This window comes from Fusarium oxysporum, chromosome 15, assembly GCF_000149955.1.
Source record: "Fusarium oxysporum f. sp. lycopersici 4287 chromosome 15, whole genome shotgun sequence".
NCBI lineage: Eukaryota > Fungi > Ascomycota > Sordariomycetes > Hypocreales > Nectriaceae > Fusarium > Fusarium oxysporum.
Genome location: NC_031000.1, coordinates 283392 through 302940, shown reverse-complemented (window position 1 = coordinate 302940; position 19549 = coordinate 283392). Strand labels below are relative to the sequence as shown.

General features: G+C 50.5%; 4 protein-coding genes across 4 annotated transcripts; all 4 read left to right on the top strand.

Annotated features, from left to right (window-relative positions):
• Nucleotides 1-660: 660 nt before the first annotated feature.
• FOXG_16702 (uncharacterized protein) lies at nucleotides 661-1278 on the top strand (the record flags this gene model as incomplete). The annotated part of the gene is made up of 1 exon (XM_018396720.1): nucleotides 661-1278. The coding sequence occupies one exon, from the start codon at nucleotides 661-663 to the stop codon at nucleotides 1276-1278; it is 618 nt and encodes a 205-aa protein (XP_018257461.1).
• Nucleotides 1279-11006: 9728 nt separating this feature from the next.
• Nucleotides 11007-15031, top strand: FOXG_22558 (uncharacterized protein; the record flags this gene model as incomplete). Its single annotated transcript, XM_018402973.1, has 13 exons — nucleotides 11007-11192; nucleotides 11250-11414; nucleotides 11818-12131; nucleotides 12188-12462; nucleotides 12524-12715; nucleotides 12758-12895; nucleotides 12949-12984; nucleotides 13035-13239; nucleotides 13292-13837; nucleotides 13890-14304; nucleotides 14357-14481; nucleotides 14539-14939; nucleotides 14994-15031. The coding sequence occupies 13 exons, from the start codon at nucleotides 11007-11009 to the stop codon at nucleotides 15029-15031; spliced, it is 3036 nt and encodes a 1011-aa protein (XP_018257460.1).
• Nucleotides 15032-15948: 917 nt separating this feature from the next.
• FOXG_16699 (uncharacterized protein) lies at nucleotides 15949-17154 on the top strand (the record flags this gene model as incomplete). Its single annotated transcript, XM_018396719.1, has 5 exons — nucleotides 15949-16055; nucleotides 16562-16570; nucleotides 16693-16825; nucleotides 16929-16979; nucleotides 17104-17154. The coding sequence occupies 5 exons, from the start codon at nucleotides 15949-15951 to the stop codon at nucleotides 17152-17154; spliced, it is 351 nt and encodes a 116-aa protein (XP_018257459.1).
• Nucleotides 17155-17410: 256 nt separating this feature from the next.
• Nucleotides 17411-19129, top strand: FOXG_16698 (uncharacterized protein; the record flags this gene model as incomplete). Its single annotated transcript, XM_018396718.1, has 1 exon — nucleotides 17411-19129. The coding sequence occupies one exon, from the start codon at nucleotides 17411-17413 to the stop codon at nucleotides 19127-19129; it is 1719 nt and encodes a 572-aa protein (XP_018257458.1).
• Nucleotides 19130-19549: the final 420 nt, after the last annotated feature.

Genomic DNA, 19549 nt, shown 5'->3' with positions numbered 1-19549 from the left:
AACAGTGGAGTTTGGGCCAAATTAAGGGCTGATATAATCCGCATGCCTATGCGTTTAGGTGTGGAGGCGCGCCTATGCGTGTCCCTATGGGGCCCATATGGATCTGTTTCTATGCCTATTACAGGGCTTCCACGATTGCTCTCGAAAATAGTAATTTATCCACAATTTTGCGTTACAGGGAAAGTCCGTGAATAGCTGGAAAATAGCGAAAACCGGGCTAACCGACGAAAAACTCTAAACCGCATAGTGGTCATTAAACCCGCTACGCATAATAAACTGCCGCTTACACAGGGGAGGTTTGCAGGGTTAAAGGGAGCCTGCAAACTTTAAACAAGCCTTTTAGCCTTGATGGCACTTCACAAGACTGACCACTGCTTACAAACCGCCCCTATACCCATACTCACAGCCGCTTTTCCGTAAGTTAGTAGTGAAAACCTGATGAAACGGATACTGGCAATATTACAAGGCCCTGTATCCGAACTCGGACACGCCGGAACGCGATCGTGTTATTGGAAGCCGTATTTCTAATCAATGTGTAAGCTCGAAAATGACCAAGTATATATTGATTGACAGAATCACTGGCTAAGATGAACTTCACCTTCAGCGACCTACTTCACACTGAACCTTCCAATTACTACATTTATATTTCCTCTCGCAATCATGAGCTATTTGAAAGACTTTGAAACCACTTGGGGGGACCCTAAGAACACGGCAATCACCACCCCAGACTCTGATGTCAATGCAACCGTCGAAAAATACTACATGGTTGATGAGCCCTTTACCTACACCAAAACCCAAGTCTGGGACATGGAAGTCAAAAAGGCTCATCGCCCAGACAAGTACATCTATCAGTATGTGCGTCAAGGAAGCCTCCATACCTTTGATCACCGCAAAGAGGGGCCTTATGAGTACTTCACCCGCATCACCGCCCAAAGGACCTGGAAAAACCCAGAAGAATACGATACCGTCATTGAGCGCGTCTGTCTTGACCATGTCAATCAGGCCGCTTTCTTTCTGGGAACCCCAGAAGTGACGCTTCCTGATGGTACGAAGGTCAAAAGTGGGGAAAAGCAGTCGATTTTCAATGTTGAGCATGCTGTGGCTGGCACTGAAGAGAATCCACTTAATACCTGGCGCATTGTATACTTGACTAATGGCCGAGACGAGAGTCTCATTGAATTATTGAAGCCGTTTCAGCAAGATGTTTTTCTGCAGCCATATAATGAGGTTTACATTCGGGAGGAGCTCGGTCGGGACTTGGTTCGGAAAGATATCTGACATCGCAGCTGCCCTGGACTAGGACAAACATAGTTGCATACGCGCACCTATTCGACGGAGCGGAGGCCGCCGAGGAGGAGTTTCTTAGCCACAACTAGGGACGGATTCACTGCTTCAATGTTCCTCAGGATAATTGAATGTCTCTCTACAAGGAGACTTTAGCATAGAAGCTGGGGCGTTTACCATTGAACCCAACGTTGAATAGAGCTCGATACCTTAGTGTACCGGCTTTTTTGGTGTAGTTTATCTTAAATGGCCGAAATGCAGCGAGTTCCTACGCGCGATATCCTGTACCTCTACCTGGGCGTGATATTTGCCGTTGCCAGAATAGGCAGACCTCAGAATTGGTGATTCGCGCAATACCCTGCATCATAGCCCAGCTGTAGTCAGCCGTTGTAGACCGAGCATGGATTCATGTAGTTTCCATTCTTGATGCTTCAGGTTTGAAAATATGGCCGCCAATGGCCTGACACGTGTTTGCGGCCTCAAAATCCTGCTAAACTTCCATTTAGCTCTTGCTATCCCTAGTGTAACTTAGTAGAGTCCCTAATCTTTTGATATATATCTCGCTGGGCTGCCTATGTCCTCAACCACTGTCCGGCAGACGCAATGGTCGGTCTATGTCTGACACAGTCAGTATAAAGCGAAAGCTTGTCCTAAGGTCAAGGCTCTCGGTACAGAATGCCGGCATACGATAGTGATCCTTGAGAAAGCCGGCTATCTCCCTGTGGCCTAAAAAGTGCTACACCCCATGACCCACCAACACTAAGGCTCACAACGTCGCTTTCAGGCTGAGTGGGAATTAAGGTTTAGGTTTTAATGATAGCCTATCCAGGGGTGCATCCAGCCGTTCCAAACAAGACGTCATTGCCGCGCGGTTGAATGTGGAGCTAGCCCTGACGCTACATGAAGATGATCGACTGGCCGCTTCGCCAGACGTACCATTGTAGCTCGGATAATTCACGAAAGCCAGGTACAGGATTAGCTTGAACCGATGAAACGTATTTGTGACCTCATCCGGAGAAAGAACGTGCGAGTCAAGCATGGTATCGGCCGCGGAGATAAGCTAACCCCGACTCGCGATGCTGGGCCGGGGCATGGCTTACACGCAACGAAAAGAAAGCCCTAGTACTACAGTCCCAAATCAACTCTGGCAGAGTTGATTTTATTGACCCACTTTAAACCTAGCAGGGTTGATTATTGCCGGGGTGCAGAGTTGATTTGACATTAGTGCTGATCGGAACAGGAGTTTAGCCAGAGCGCGACGCGTCCTTTCGCGTAAAGTGCTACAGGGGATAAATCATACTACATCATTATCGAACTTCCCACTTTCATTGAAAGTGGAATCTTTGCAACACTATTGGCTAGTCATCCCTGTCCTTACCCCGCATCCCACTTTCACCTGAAAGAGGACTGTGAATAACAGACCCCCAGCAAAAATGTAAGCCAAAGTGGTGATCTCGTCATTTTATTGGTGGGCTTTGCTTTTTCTTCTCATCCGAGAGTTTCAACTTCAAGCTATACCAATATCCTATACGCGGCGACGCGCGTACGTCGTGTACCCTGGCTGCTGACCTGCGGAGACGTAGGAACCTAACGAATTGAAAACCTTCGTTGCCATCATCTCTTTGGAGATAGCAATCACGACATCGGATCGATCACACCATGAAGAGGCCATTCGAAAGCACTCAGACTGACTATACTGCGGCCACTGGCAGAAGCGAGACGACCCCATGGCTACAGCACACGCGCTGGGCTGAGCTATTCCGTAATAGATCAATCGAAATCATTGCTGCCACGGCGAAGCTATCGGCCTCGCAATGGAGTCGGAAGTACCTACATTTAAGACGTGTCACGAGTATATGCCGTGGCTGGGGAAAAGTGCCTCTTTAGGCGGTAGCCAATGTGTTAATGCAAACCGAGTAGCTGCTCTCTTACTAGGGGAGTTTGAATAAGTAGAAGAGATAGAATATGTATGTATGTATGTATGTATATTTTTCGTCCGGGGGGCCGTAGGCCCCAAAAGTCCCCTACTGGGGCACAGGACGTGCTGAGCTAGAGGAATTACAGTCTATCTATACGCTAATTACAGAGATATTTGGCCCTAACGAGGATTAGTCATCCGCTACGCGAAATTAGTCTTCCCCTCAGAGTCCAATTTCTGCGAACGCGTCAACAAACTGCGCTCTATCCAGCATATCAACAGCACAAATGGCGCATCTTATCAAGCTTGCTACCCTCAGCGGGATGATCAAGCGCGGCTGATGAATGACAGCCGCAAGGTAAGCCTGTTTTTAGGCGATCGTGAGCCTCTGGACGCGGTTGTCGCGGGGCTGCCTCCGAGTAATCGCAGTCGGATGGAGGGCGTGTCAGCGCCTTCCATTTAGCCGCGAGCATATAAGAAAGAGGAAAGGTGACAAAAGAAACGTGTTGAAAATAAAGGGAGAGAGAGAAAGAGAGACGCGAGTGCTTCTCGAGTCGTGTTCGCCTAGTAACGAGGGCAGATCTTTCCAAAGAACGCGCTGGCCTTGGACAGGTCGATGAATTTGGTGAAGTCTTTTCCTCGTGCTAGATCGACTGCTGCATTTGGTGAGGGGGCCAGCCTCATCCGATGACGAGGCGGTACCTTTCTGCAGTAGAAGATGTGATCCGGTGCTTTGCGTCGGCCACATGAGCAGACCAGGCGTGCGTCGACATGGTCGAGTCTTTCGTGGTATGCGGCGAAGTCCCCGTGGAGGGACCTCGCTGCTAGCAGATGGTGCAAGGCTGCGCGCGGGAGCGAGAGCTCCGGCGGACAGCCTGTGGTCGCCTTGAGATTGAGTCTCTTGTACTGCTCAGGAGCGGAGGCAGACCACCACGCCTCGAATGCTTCTCTCGGTTTTTGTTTTGCGATCCTTCGCAGATAAGCCAGCGTGGGCTGAGCGCCTTCGGGTTCGGGGAGTGATGATGCTGCTTTTGCCAGCTTGTCGGCCTGTTCGTTGCCAAGGATGTCGGAGTGTCCTGGTACCCAACGGACCTGGATGGTGCCATGTGACGCTCCCAAGGCCTGGAAGTCGAGAAAGACGTCTTGAGAGGAGTCAGAGGGTGTGCCTCGTAAGCACGCGGCGGCCGCGAGGTTATCTAGGCATATGTAAATGTTCTGTGTTGCTAATGCTCGCAGGTTTAGAGCAGCCTTCAGGCCCTCTAACGCCCCGGTAGCTTCAGCATCGAAAACCTCGGCGGGTCCAAGGCGACCCGATCCGTCAAAAATGGGGGTATTGTTCTGATGAATGGTGAAGCCGTAGCTGGCAGCCCCTTCTGAGGACAGAGAGCCATCCGAGTACACCACCAAGGTGAGCGGGTCGAGCTTCTCGACCCAGCGGGAAAAGGCGGCGGCCGATTTCTCTTTAGACGCTGTCTGCAGCGGAGGCATCTGTTCTTGATGGAAGCGTCGCTGGGCGAGCTTCGGCCGCGTACAGGGTGCAAGGAGTTCGTCTGTACGTCGAAGGCGTATCCTGAAGCTGCTATCTGCCTGTATTTGATATTTTCGTTTGATGAGGTCGTGGTAAGTAGGTTGTCGGGGCGGGCGCGTTCGGATCGCCAGAGGATGAGCCTCATCCAGCGATTTGAGTCGTGCGGAGAACCTAAGTCGCCTCGCGTCGAGCACTTGATCGACTGGTGGTATCCCGCTTTCTCTGTGGAGGACGGTGATGGGTGTCGTCTTCCAGACGGGAAGAATGGCCTTCATAGCCTGTTTCATGGCCTTTGTCATTATTTGCACGAGATGCTGGTTACTCGATGGTAGATCTTTCGTAGGATGGGTCCACCGCGGCCTCGTCTTGCCCGGGTACCACGCCTCTGAGCCGTGGAGCAGCACTGGCTCGGCACATGCTCTGACGGCGCCTCGCACGGCGCTCGGTAGAGGGCCGTGTACCGTGTTGGTGAGCCCCCGCAAATGATAAGCCACTGCCTTTGCTTTGGCCGCCCACTTTTCGACATGAAGTCGAAAAGATAGTCTGCTATCCAACCAAATACCAAGCCAGCGTAGAGCTGGTTCAGGGTGTTTCTCGACATCGCCGTGGCGTACTGCCGGCGCAGTCCTGAGTTTGCTGCGGGAGAAGTGCATAACTTCGGTCTTCTTCGTGTCGAAGGACACGCCATTCTCTGCGCCCCATCGCACCATCTCGGCGATGGAACTAGATGCCATGGCAGAAGTCTCGTCTACTGTGTCGCCTATGGACAGGATGGCCGTGTCGTCTGCATAGCCGAAGCGACCCTGAGGGTTCCCTAATCGATAGATTGGCTCAGTGTAGAGCAGAAAGAGGATTGGCGATACCGGCGACCCCTGAGGGAGGCCGCACTGAAGGGGAGAAGAGGGCGTGACTGTGTCTTGGTACCTGACACGCGCCGACCGGCCGCCCATGAAGGAGCCGGCCCAGCGAGCCAGATGATTAGGCCAGCCTTGCTCACGAAGACGCAGGACGAGCCTGTTGCGCATGACGGTGTCGAAAGCACCTTGGATGTCCATTGTGACTAGAGTCGCCACCTTCTTGCGTGCAAACGCTTCTTCAATATCATGGACCAGAGCAGTTACCAAGTCTGTTGCCGACCTCTTGGGGAGCGCCCCAGCTTGCTGCGGATGAAGGACGCTGTAGTGAACGGCTGCCCAGGCTAGGCGGCGCGCGATCAGTCATTCTAGTCCCTTACCAAGACAGGAGAGCAGTGAGATGGGTCGCCATGCTCGTGGTTCGGTAAGGTCTCTCCGTCCCGGTTTCGCGATCATGACCACCTCCGCCTCCTTGAATGGTTTTGGATGATGGCCTATGGTAAGGCATCTTTCGAAGAGACGACGGACGTGTGTACCGATGGCATGCCATACTGCTTCAAGAAGTTTGACTGTGATGTTGTCTGACCCTGGGGATGTATTGCCTGTGTGACAAGTCGCATATTGCGCCTCCTCCAGAGAGATTTCGGGAGAGAATGGGATCGATCTAGGTGGGAATACTGGCGTCCATGCGTTTGCGATGTCGTCCTCCGCAGTTCTTCGTTCAAGCGTGGCCTGTCGGAGTGCGTTGGCTTTATCCATCTGGCTTTCGTACACGACGTTATCGACCTGTAGAGGTGGCGGCTGGAAGGCTCCTGGGGACTTTAGCCACCGGACAGCTTTGAAAACATCGCTACTGCTGGAGAAGCCATCGATGAGGTTACGCCAATAGCGCCTCTTGGCCCGACGGACCACACGATGAAAGCCTCTTTTGGCGATCTGAACGTCCTGGTTGAAGCCGAGTGGGTAGCTTCTTCTGATGGCTCGAAAAGCAGCCGCGGCGTCGGCGCACTCCTCTGTCCACCAGGGAGCCGGGCGTCCGCCTTTCCGCGCAGGCCTCCCAGACGCTTTTGCTGCTGATGTTAGTAGACTCACAAGTGAAGAGGCAAGCTCGTCCAGCTCCTCGGGGGTCGAGTCTGTCAGGGGGATTCCTGTAGCGCCAAGCTCTACGATCTCGACGAATCGTTTAAGCTCGTCTTCCGTCGTCACTCGAATCTTGCCTGGCTGCACCGGAGTCGATCTGACGTCTGGGAAAGTCAGGCTGAGCGTGAAGTGGTCAGAGCTGGTGGCGAGATGGTCCTCGACGATAGCTTCAGCAAGTGGTAGGTTAGTAAAGGCAAGATCGATTGTGTTGCCGTACGGGTTTGTTGGGATGTCTAAAGTGTTGAGAAGGCTGAGGTCATTCTCAGACACCCATCCTGCTATCTCTTGGCCCCGGTTCGTAGTTTGGCCTGTTTGCCAGCTACGATGTCTGGCATTGAAATCGCCAGCTACGAGGCAACGTTCCGGGACAGACCATTGAAATAGCGTGTCTAGGGCGTCCCTCTCGTCGTTCTGACGATAGAAGTTGACGATCGTCAGCTCGTTGATTGTGAGCAAAAGGATATCACGAGTCTGAAAAGGCCGAATCTGGTCAGCAGGAAGTCTTGGGTCTCGTCGGACATATGTCATCACTCTAGGCCGAGTGTCGTTGCTGTTCCACATGTCGACCGGCGTAAATGTGTCGTATGCAGGATGAGTCTTCGTTAAAGTGCGGGTCTCTGTGTGAGCCGTCCACGGCTCTTGCAAGAGCACAACGTCATATTGTTCCGAGTCGGCCAGCGCCAGAGCGCAGTCGTGGGCCGGAGGGATCTTGCCGACGTTGGCCTGGAAGATCCTGAGCGGCTTCCTGCCGTTCTTTCGTGTTTGAGAATATCTATTCCTGGCCATGCGAGCGATTAATGAGAACTATTCGGCGCTTTCGCGGTGAGCCTGGTCTGGGCTGTTCGGGTTCTTCCTCTGCTTCATAGCCAGCATGAGGGGTCGTGGCTACCATGATACACGAAGGTGCTCCTGATACAGCTGGGCTTGGAGCACGAGCGTTCGGTCGTTCTTGTGATGTGACATCCTCGTTTTGTCGCTCAGCCATGCCCTGCTGGGCTTCCTGATGCGATCCCGACTGTGGTTCTTGGTGTCGTTGTCGGTATGTCTCCGCACCAACGGCCCTGACATGTTTTCGTTGCTCTTTAGTCAGTCGGCGGAGCACGCCGTGCACTGTCTTTGGCCGAGCTGGGCACCTACGGAAGTTGGCTTGGTGGGGGCCCAAGCAGTTGACGCACTGTTCTGGTGCGATACAATCGTCTACGAGGTGGCCGGTCTCACCACAGCATCGGCAAACTGGCTGTCTGTGACAGTTGCGGGCAAAATGGTGGCCCCAGCACTTCTCACATTGTCTAGGTCGGTCGGTTTTGTCAACAAGTCTCGCTGCGCTACTGCCGAAAAGAGACCAGAATCTTTTTGTGGGCTTCAGAAAGGACACAAGTAGGGCCTTGGTCAAGGGGTTATCCGAGAATTGTCTTCCGGTACGTACGTCAATGGGCTTGAGCCCAGTCTGGATTTCTATCTCGTCGCTGACAACGCTGTCACTATCCACCTCATTTCCGTAAAAGTCAGACAGTCTTGTAGGAACGTCTGAGACCACATAGGTGAACCATTCCTTGTTCGTTTCTACTGCTGTAGCTCCCAGTTCAGCGGCCCACTCAGCCTGCTTTTCTACCAGAAAGTCGCGTGTTGCCAAGTCGGCAGCCAGGACGGCCCATCCGGACCGGACCTGGAACACCTGCCGGATCTTGTCTGAGACAGCGCCGAGCTTCTCCCGGATCAGAGTCCGGATGGCATAGCTACTGTGGGCCCTGGCCGGAGCTCCGGCTTCTAGACGGATAAAGACGCGGAGGTCTTGTCGGGGTGGGGCGATGGTCTGTTGCCCTTGGCGATGAGGTGGATCTGTTTGTCGGCCTTTATGTTGTTGTTGTCTGTAGGTCAGACGGTCATGGTCAGTGGGAGGCGCGGCAGCGGCCACGCTGCTGTATGTAGGCTTGGGGGTCACAGGTCCGGAGCAGGAGAGCTCTCGTTTCCAAAAACCGAGGAAATTATTGGCAAATTGCTGAGCGAAGCGTCGTTGCGGTCCGGTGACGAATTGCTGGGCCGCTTCTTCAAACTTGGTACAGAAGGCCCGGAACACCATCAGCTTGGTGTTGTACTCTTCCGCGTGTTCTCGCGCGAGATCGTTGGCTGATTCAACGATAGAGATTGGTTGTTGTTCAAACGTGGATACGGGACTGGCACGCCCAGCTCCTTCCGTAGCTGTGGTGGTGGTGGCGGCGGCGTTGAGTGGTGAGGATGGTGTCTGAGCCATCCGGCCGGGAGCAGGTGAAACACCAATAGTGCCGTTGACGACTACCGGACTGTTCTGTAAGAGGGCTGCACGGGCTCCCCGGTTCAGGTTGATGGGAGTGTGGATCCCCAGATCGAAGGGATCCAAGGCAGCGGGCGGGATCGTCGTAGACGACGCCATCGCCGCAGTTTGCGACTGCGCGAAGCGCAGATTGGAATGTTTGTTGTGCACTTGTTAAGGATTTAGGTGTAGACAGGGCCACTTTCTTAACACTCGTATGCCAAGAAAGTGTGATGACAAAGGAAGGTGCGACAACATTATCAGAGCTGGATAGATTGAGGCATAGGGTAGGCAGGATTGCCCAGGAAATTGCTCTCTTAGGGATAAAGTCTTTATCGATCTGAAGAAAAAATTAGATGGCAAGCATTCTAGGGGGAGCTTTATACTGGCTGCAGTCATGTTCTTTTTGCTTTTATTAATTGTCATTTAGTACTATTACTTTAAGCTCTAAGTTACCTTGCGCACTCAATGCCTCCCATGCCAACAGATAAGACAATTTATGTGTATCTGCCGAGCGCCTAAATTTCATTATGTCAGTTCTTGATATGTTTTTCTTCTTAGAAGGATATAAGCTCATCAGCAGCCTGGGATGTGCGGGAAATGCGTCGACAGCGACCGAGAAGTGATGCTCGCCTTTGATCAGATTGACCCAGCACACAGAGTTGATCTGCTAAGCGCCTCTTTCTTTTATGTTTGTTCTTTAAATTCATAGTATCCGCTACGATGAATCCCCACTTCCTGCCACATAATCAGAGGTATCGATGAGGATACTGTCTTAGCCGAGCACTTGCTCTCATAGGGAAACGAAGTTCCGCATCGAAGCTATAGAGCCTCCAGACTGCGCTCGACGCCGCCATTCGGGCTTTCAGCAACGCGACGGCCTCACCTCGTGGCACCGGAGCATTTGATGTAAGTGCTTCGATGTCACGGCATTGTCCGTTACACTAGCCAGCCTGTTAGCAAAGGATGATGATATAGAGGCTTGTGCACTCAGAGCGATATGGGATTAAGGTTCTGTTGCGCAGCCTCACGTATTAAAGCCTGCATAACTGACATTTGCTGATAATAGTACTTAAGGAGCTGATATACAGCCTCAGGCATTTATGGAGTTTGCCGAAAATCGTTGTTAAGGTGTTGACACACGATGACGATGAACGGTTTCCTACACATGCCAGGTAAAAATCTTGCTTGACATGAAATGGAAAGCCCTAGGGGTCAATCTAGAGAAACACCAATGCAAGCCATTTCTATTTGATGCAGTCATTAAACACGGTCGTCGTGATGCACAAGCCGCCACTGATGATCATCATTCGCCAGTAGGAGCTCGAAGAATACGACATCCTTACTCTTCGGCATGTGCCGAATTCTCTTGCATTGACTCTTTGGAAAATTTGAATCACATGTCTGTGTAGGCGAACCTTATCTAACATTTGACTTTGGTGAGTTTGGCAAGAACCGTAAGGTTCATGCTAGGTCAAAACCGTATAGATGACATAAAATCCGTTGGATTGACTAATTCTGACGGTATTTCCTTCTGCTGTAAGATTAGATTTGGCGAGTAAGATAGAAATAGGTCTGGTAAGCTGGCGTGATTTTATTATGATGGTTGGATCTCAACTGATATCTCCGCTGCTACGCTTGGACTGTCAGCTCAGCCATGCAAGGGTAATGTGTAATCCGAGTTTCCTAAAAGCTGCGCACGGACGCCAGTTCAAGTCCCAACGATGGTGCTTAACCGGGACTGTTTCCGGCTCTCTCGAGGTGGCAAGCCTCGGGGACAGCCTTCAATCACTCAGGTCCTAGACAGCACTATGACACAGGTAGAAGGACTCAAGGGCTTGCATGTGAAAATCATGTGAATCTGTACCTTCTGAATTATGTTTTTATATCTCCCTGAGCCTTCGCATCTGGGACACAAAGCCCCAACTTAGGCTTCAACTACGATATTCTGCCGTCTGAATAGCAACCTCAAAAGCATCTAACATCGAGGATATGGCCGCAAACAAAAGCGAGGCGGGCAACGCACGAGATGTACAGACGAACTTGGCTGATCTTCTCAATGAAGTTCGTCGCGACATCCTCAGTCAGGCTGGCCGCATCGGGCCGGACTTGCGTATTCTTCATGGCGCGACCGAGGCAGCCTTAGCCGGTGGCATAGTAGATGATCGCAAGTACCTGGTACGTCCTCTTAGCTTGTTGCGTTCTTGAGCGAAACAGTAGTGACTGTTGGCATAGGTTGAAAACATCATGCAACTCGCTGCATCGCTACCCAACGGTTCCAGGGCTAGGGATGACCTCAACGCGGCGTTCATTAAGAGGTTGTGGGATAACCTACGGCATCCGCCCCTTTCCTACCTAGGTGACGAGTTCAGGTACCGTGCCGCTGACGGGTCCAATAACGTAAGGCTTAATCCAAAGTTCTTCTGACACATATGGAGCTTCCATCACTAATTCCATAGAACATTTTATACCCTCACCTCGGCGCGGCGGGAAGTCACTACGCTCGAAGCGTGGTGCCGAAACACAAACGGACTTCTATCCTTCCTGATCCATCTCTTATCTTTGACAGTCAGCATTTTTCCTTAGGTAATATTAAATCCCGGACGCAGGCTTACATGCCGTAGGTCTCTTGGCCCGAAACGGCTCTGCAAAGGAGAATCCCAGCAAAGTATCAAGCTGTCTCTTCTATCTTGCAACTGTTTTAATTCATGGTATGCAAAAATATGAAATCCTCGTGGGGTGTAAGCGATAAACTGACATGCTTATATATCTCTTCCATACCGATGAGAAAGACATGAACAAGTTGAGGAACTCATCATACCTTGACCTGTCACCTCTCTACGGTAAAAACATGGAAGAGCAAGCCAAGGTTAGGACTTTCAAGGATGGGCGACTGAAGAATGATGTCTTTTCCGAGGACAGACTTCTAACACAACCTCCTGGCGTTTGTGCTCTGATGATCGCCTTCAATCGTTTCCATAACTACGTAGTCAGAGAATTGGCGACCATCAATGAGGACAGGCGTTTTAGCTTCGCTGAAGGCGTGACGCACGGCCATCCAGATTACGATAAAGCGCAGCTGAAGCGCGACAACGATCTGTTCCAGACAGGAAGACTGTAGGTTCCTTGCCCTCAATCAAGGGATACATTCAGCTAATTTCGCTGCTCTGCAGTGTCACATGTGGTCTCTATGTGAATATCATCGTGTCAGACTATCTCCGCACTATTCTGAATCTCAACCGAAATCCCATCGCTTCTGACTGGAAACTCGATCCTCGAGACGATTTTAGTGAAATCTTCGATTCGCAGGGAACTCCTCGGGGAATCGGGAATCAGGTAAGCGTCGAATTTAACATGATATACAGGTGGCACAGCGCCGTGAGTAGGCAAGACGAAGCCTGGGCGAATGGGTTTTTCAAGGAAGTATTCGGTCCCAATGCCAACCCTGGTAAGACATTTGCAGCTCCGCAAGAATCTTGGCCATAACACTAACGGCATACGTCCTTAAGACACCATGTCCACCGACGAATTCCTGCAAGGGCTCCGCAAATGGAGCTGGAGTCTGCCGGGAGATCCGGAGAAGTGGACCTTTGGTGGCCTTACCCGGCTAGAAGATGGAAGATTTCCAGATGCCGAGCTGGTTCGGCTTCTCCAGACAGGAACTGAGAATGTTGCCGGCAAGTATTCATGCAATGGGCTTGGTTCGTGCCGAGTAGTTAAGCTTACAAATATCTCTTCATTAGGAGCATTTGGAGCTAGAAATATTCCCCATGTCTTCAAGGCCTTAGAGGTCTACGGGATACAGCAAGGACGGCAATGGGGTTTGGCAACGTTGAATGAATTTAGGCTATTCTTCAAGCTGAAGCCATACACGACTTTTGGTTAGTCTGCAGCCATGCGTATATGAGATGTAACCCATGCTGATTCTGCCTAGCGGACATGAATTCGGATCCGTCTATCGCCGAAGCGCGTAAGATTATGATTTGCGGTTGATGGGATGGCGCTAACTCCAGATAATAGTGGAGGCGATGTATGGGCATCCAGACAATGTCGAACTCTATCCAGGGCTTCTAGCTGAAGAGACAAAGAAGCCCATGGAGCCGGGCTCTGGATTATGTCCTGGATTCACTACCTCTTTTGCAATCATGTCCGATGCTGTCGCACTCGTCCGCGGTGATAGGTTTTACACCGTTGACTACAGCCCATCAAACCTAACCAGCTTCGGGTAAGGCGCCTGATTCAAAATTATTGTCTACAATACTCTGACATGGAAGCAGTTATACGGAGGTTAGTTCTGATTTTGACGTTGCTGGTGGCGGAATGATGTACAAGCTCTTGATGCGGGCTTTCCCTGGGTGGTACCGCGCAAATAGCGTCTACGCTCTATATCCTTTCACTACACCTGAAGCAAACTTTGAAGTATTCAAGAAGCTCGGCACCTCCCAGGACTTTGACTTCAACAAGCCTTCATTCATTGGGCCACCCACTCCGATAACTTCGTGGCAGGGGGTGGTGGATGTGCTCAGTGACCAGGAGCATTTTCATGTGCCATGTGAGATATCCCTACGTAATTCTAACCTGTCTGCTGAGGCTCACAATTCAGCAGGGGGCAATCACACGTTCCAACTGACCCACCATGACTACATGCTCAGCGGAGACACCCCAACGAATACCGAACAAAGAGGCTTTGTCAAACAGTGCCTCTACAGTCCAGAGAGCGGCCTCGAGGAAGTGAGACACTTTTACGAGTCCATCACCGCCGAGCTGTTTCGCCAGCATAGCCGCAAGGTCGGTGAATCTTACCAGGTGGACATAGTAAGAGAGTAAGCGCGAGAGTCGAAATCGTCCCGGTTGTTGAGCTAATAACGTCTAAAGCATTGGAAACCTTGCTCACGCCCATTTTACCTCGCAATTCTTTGGCATTCCTCTCCAGGAATATGGGGCAGGATCCGATAGCTACACAGCTAGGGCGCTGAGCGATGTACTCGCTAATCTCTTCGGTTACGTCTTCCTCGACTTGGACACTGCGGCGTCATACAAGAATCGCGTTGTAGCTGCAGCAGAGACGAAAAGTCTTGGCGAGAAGATGCAAACCACGGTTGCGGGGATCAAAGCGCAACGCTTCCCTTCCCTGCGTCATATGCTTCGAATAGCCTCCAGTGACGGAGTTCTAAGAAGCTATGGCGTGGAACTAATCGATAGACTGCTCGAGTCTGGAAAAGGCGTCGATGAGGCTGTGTGGACAATTATTCCCACTGCTGCTGCAGCATGTGCTACCCAGGCACAGGGTGTGAGTAACTGATTTCCATGGCGAATATTTGTGGATCTAATTGGAATCCCAGTGGGCTCAGATGATTGACTTGTACTTGTCTGACAAGTACTACTCTCATTGGCCTGCGATCCAGAAGCTTGCGATGTCGGACGAGCCGGAAGCCTTTGAGAAATTGAAGAAGTACGCCCTGGAAGGGTATGTGTCTCATTTCCACTTGCCCCATACAGTAAGAGCATTGCTTACAGATGACAGCTTCCGCCTCTCCACTCCAGCCTTCGGGCTTCTCCGAACCGTCGTTGCAGACAAAGCTGACTTGAGAGACGGCCCTCGCGTTGTATCGGTGAAGAAGGGTGACACCATATTCACTGATTTTGTGACCGCTGGTCTGGACGCTACCAAGTTTCCCGATCCATACGAGATCAAGCTAGACCGGCCAGATGATCTGTACATCCACCACGGCTGGGGCCCTCATGCATGTCTCGGTCGCCCGATTGTGACCGTTGCCGGTGCCAGCATGCTGCGCGTGTGTGCTCGGCTGGGTAACCTTAGACGAGCGCCAGGTCAGGCCGGAGAGATGAAGAGCAAAAGAGTAAATGATGCATTCAAGGTGTACTTGGCTGAGAATGGGAGCAAGTGGGGACCTTTTCCTGTTTGTGAGTTATCTTGAACCCCTAGCGCAGAATTGGCCAATACTGACTCGTCGTTAGCCAAAAAGGTCGTCTTCGACAAGACCACCGAAATGTGAGACAGGTTTGGAGGTTCTGACGCTTCCAAACTAGTACAACAGCTAGTTTTACTTGATACGCGGCGCACCGATCCTTGCTGCCCAGGCGTACTCCGTCGTGAACCAAAGATGGACTGATTCATGGCTTGTCGAGCGTATTTCTCTCCCTTTGTGATCCTAGATTGGATAGTATCTCTTTCACTTCGCCCTTCAGTACGCAATACCTGGTGTCTGTGAAGTGTGCCGGCGTCAAGCACTCGCTTGAGATTGATGTCTTTATAATTCAGCGGAGAGAGGCCAAGCGTGCCGTTGAGCGTGAGGAGGAACATACGAATGAATGAGCGAATGAACTCAGAGCCACGAGGCTAGGCTATTTGCAGTTCTCACATGCTTACCTGTACACTCATTGGTCCCATCTCGCTTAACCTTTTGTGCCAGGCCTACTGCGGACAGTATGCATCGTAACTCGTTCAATTATCACCCTTCAGGCCGGTGCACGCGTCGTGTCTTCCTTCCTCAATTGCATTCCCCTCCAACTCTGGCTTTTAAGTCTCTCTTGATAACCTATAGGTCACAACCACCCTCCCCTCTTTTCTTCCTTAATACCTATATAACCTAAGACCAGACCGGACTAGACCAGTATTAAAATGGCAAGACCCGGACCAATTGAACAGCCTGGGTCACATCGTATCACTAAGGCTGCTCTGACACACAAGCTGTGTGACCTACAATATCAGACGTAGATGAAACAGATCGTGCGGCACGCCCGTTACAGCTGACGAATACGACCCTATCCAATGGAGGATACAACAGACCAACCTCAGTCAATCATTAAGTTAGAAATCAAGAGCTTTAACACAGAGTCAAAATTCCGCGTTAAAGTGTGACATTAAGAGAATCAGTGCGGATAATTCCAATAGCACGGCCTTACAGGCAACATGTTCTGCCAACAACAAATCCATAGTCAGTTGCTTCTCGAGAAGGGCGCCGACGTCAAATTGAAGTGGTCAGTGCGAACGCCGACCCCCTCCTCCATGCGGAGAGTGTATGACAGCGGAGAAAGGACAACCGATGCAAATATATTAATGTATTGCCATATGGAGTGGGCAGCCAACAAGGCCGTAGTAGTGGATGGTGACGCATAGCCTCTGTAAATATTGCGTAATAAACAAAGGCCACTTTTGGAACTAATACCCGCCTTTGTACTCCGTAGATACTGGTAAAAGCCATTTTTAGCACCCCCTTGTACCATGGGGCAAGTTAAGCCAGGACCTTGTCCAGTCCGCTCCGGGTCGCCCAATTTGTCTCCACCTGACAAAGAGCCTCAACCCTGTCTCAACGACATCCACTGCCGAAGTATCAGCGGAAGGAAATGGGATGAGCTAGGCCTTATAAAATTAGCCTACTTAACCATGGAAATATGGAATAGCATGCAGCACTAGTTTAAGACTTGTAGCAATCTATACTCTTCTATCCCTATTTAATAAAGCAGAGATTTTATATCTAGTCTAAGTTTTAAACCTTATAACTGACATTCTTTTCGGTCGCTAGTAAGCCAAAGTGAGTGGAACTTCCCACTCCCAGGCCATCACATGTCAGTAACATCTGCTTGTAGGGCAGTACACCCCACCCCCCAGCTAAACAGCCATAATCTATGGTTTGAATTATTAAAACCTTAATAGCAGTTTGAGCTCGCAGTTTAAAGGTAGTCCAACTGAATTTGCAGTCTTCAAGTCTATCCCTGCAAGTGTTGACACAAGGGGCATCATAACACGAGAAGACTTGTTGTGGTTCGGCTTCACGTGGAGGTTGAAGGTGGGCTGGCTGAATTTCTTTTACACACTTCTGAATCTTAATGGTGTTGAGAGTTTACGTGCATTACAGTCACATTAGGAAGGGAGCTTGGCACTCGATGTAGTCCTACTGTTGGAGGTGCAACGAGGCCCTCAACAGGTTCTATCTTCGTAACGTACGTCTGTATCAATACCTCAATACACTGGACATCTTCATGCTATGGCAAACCAGTAGCAGTAAAAGCATAAGATACGGGAATATAGTTCATTGCCCTAAATATGTCTAATGATCCCCAACAGCGTCAGACACGGCTCACCTTGGATGGAGATTGGGACAACGAGGCTGGCTGAGATAACGGTGGCGCTGTAAGCTGACTCTTCTACAAGTCTCAAGCTCGAGGAGTGTGCACCAAATCAATGTTACACTTGAGATTACAGATATCAGTCGGAATCACCGTGGAGACTGAGCGCCTCGACACTAGCTCGTGTCTTTAAGCACTCCTGAAAAGTATGAAATTGGATGTCATTCGCGTCTTAAGCCTATCCACTAAACATTTCAACCAAGACTTCTGCCAATTGCGCATTTGGCGTCTTTCAGAGAGCAATCATGGTACAAATTCCGGGTTTTGAGGGGATGCAATACTCCCGCGATGGCACTCAAGCTGAGAAACAGGACTACGCCTACTTCAACCAGCAATATGCAACCTCAACTTACCAGGTTGATCACAATATGCACCCAGATCTCATCGTTCAGCCGAAAGGAGACGAAGACGTCATCAAGGCTGTAATTTGGGCCAGAGAGAACAAAGTCGCTATTGCTGTTAAGAGTGGCGGTCACCAGTACAGTGGTGCGTCGTCTACCAGTGGCAAGAACATTCAGATGGACCTTAGCAACACGTACAAGGACTTGATGGTTCTGAATCCCCATGGCCCCATTGACCAAGATAGAGCCCTGGTGTACGTTGGCGTCAGCAATCAACTCAAAGAGCTCAACACATATCTCAAGCACAACCAACTGTTTGTCCCCCACGGAGATTGCGCTTACGTATGTGTGGGTGGGCATGGTCAAACTGGTGGTTATGGCCAGCTTGGCCGTGGCTTTGGCCTTTTTGGCGACCACATCAGAACCATTCGGATGGTCTGTCACGACGGTGTCATTCGAGACATCTCTAAAGAGAACGACTTCGAGCTTTTCTATGCCATACTCGGGGGCAGTCCAGGTAATTTTGGCATCATCTCACACTATACCGTCGAGGTGTATCAGGCCAAGAGCTACATGGGGACCTTTGCCGGCCCAAACGGATTCAAGGGACCACACGGCATCAAAGGAGTCTGGATCTACTCCCCCAAAGTCCTCAAAAAGCTGCTTACCGCCGTCGCACAAATGGCCGACAATGCCAAGGTCCCTCGAGGCTTTGACCTCACTGTTAATGGCATCAGCACCGACTTTCCCATCGCGATGCTATTTCCCACATTGAATAATGCTAGTCTTTGGGAAAACATTCAAAAAAAGATCAAGAACGCCCTTCCGGATGTATTTCTTGAGTGGCTCAATGGTCGCTTCCCCGCCACCATCGTGGTTTATGCGCAATGGTGCCCTACCAGCAAGGAGGATAAGTATGACGAGAGTGTTGATCAATGGTTCAACAAGTTCCGGGCCCTCAAGGGTTTTTTCGAAAATGAGACTCTCCTCATCGACGAGTTCGAAGAGGACATGTCTCGGATGACTGGAAGATGGATCCTCCCCAGGCAGCGAGAGTTTGATCTCCCTTATGTCAAGCGCACCTACTCTACCAACTCGAAGTCTCTCGAAAAGGACGGTTGGGTCGACTCGGTCATTGATCGCATCGACTTGATCTATAACCCGCACCAGTTGCTCGGTAATAACCCAGGGGATAAGGAGTACGAGGTCTACACCCATTGCAAGCTTGTAATGCAGATCCAATGCTTTGGAGGCGCCAATTCGCGTTTCTATCTAAACAAGGATAACGGCACTTCCTACAGCTGGAGGGACACGTCGGTTGTCCAGACGCTGGACTGTTTTCATGAACTGGGTGACAAGTATAAAGAGTATGCCGAAAAGTGGCAGGCCAAGAATGACTCTATTATGGCTGGTCCCTCGAGCCCGTTTAGTAAGCAGGACAGACGTTTGCTCTGGGGCTCTTATGGTGACTGGGACTTGGGGAAGCAGGAGGTTTGGGAATATTATTATGAGGATGCGGATAAGTACCAGAAACTGGGTAGAGCAAGGGGTAAAGCTGATCCTAACGGTACCTTTACGGCAAGCCCGTTTGCTGTTTCGGCTATTGAAACAAAGGGCGCTTAAACTGTAGATTGCTCTGTTGAGGGGTATATAATAGCCGGCCGTTTATCCCATCGGATCATCCTCAACCTCCATGACTTGTAAGCGCAAGTGGGGGGATGTAAATTGAGATGTGACTATAATGCAATATGAACCAGTTTTGAAAAATCTGAGCCACTGAATGTTGTTGAGAAGTATTTTGTTAGTTGAGGTTCACTATTTGCTAAGATATCGCACTCATCCTACATACGATAAAGGAAACTGCGGTGGCTCAAGCATGGTTTTAGGTAGCCTATAGATACGAGTCACACTGGAGTCCATGAGAGCGACTAACCCTGCCGTGCCAGGAGGGGTATGCAGGTAAGATGTCGTATTCATCTTGTCATACCATGAACAATGCTATAAGTGGCTTAAGATTATTGTGCCACCACTATTTTCAGCCAT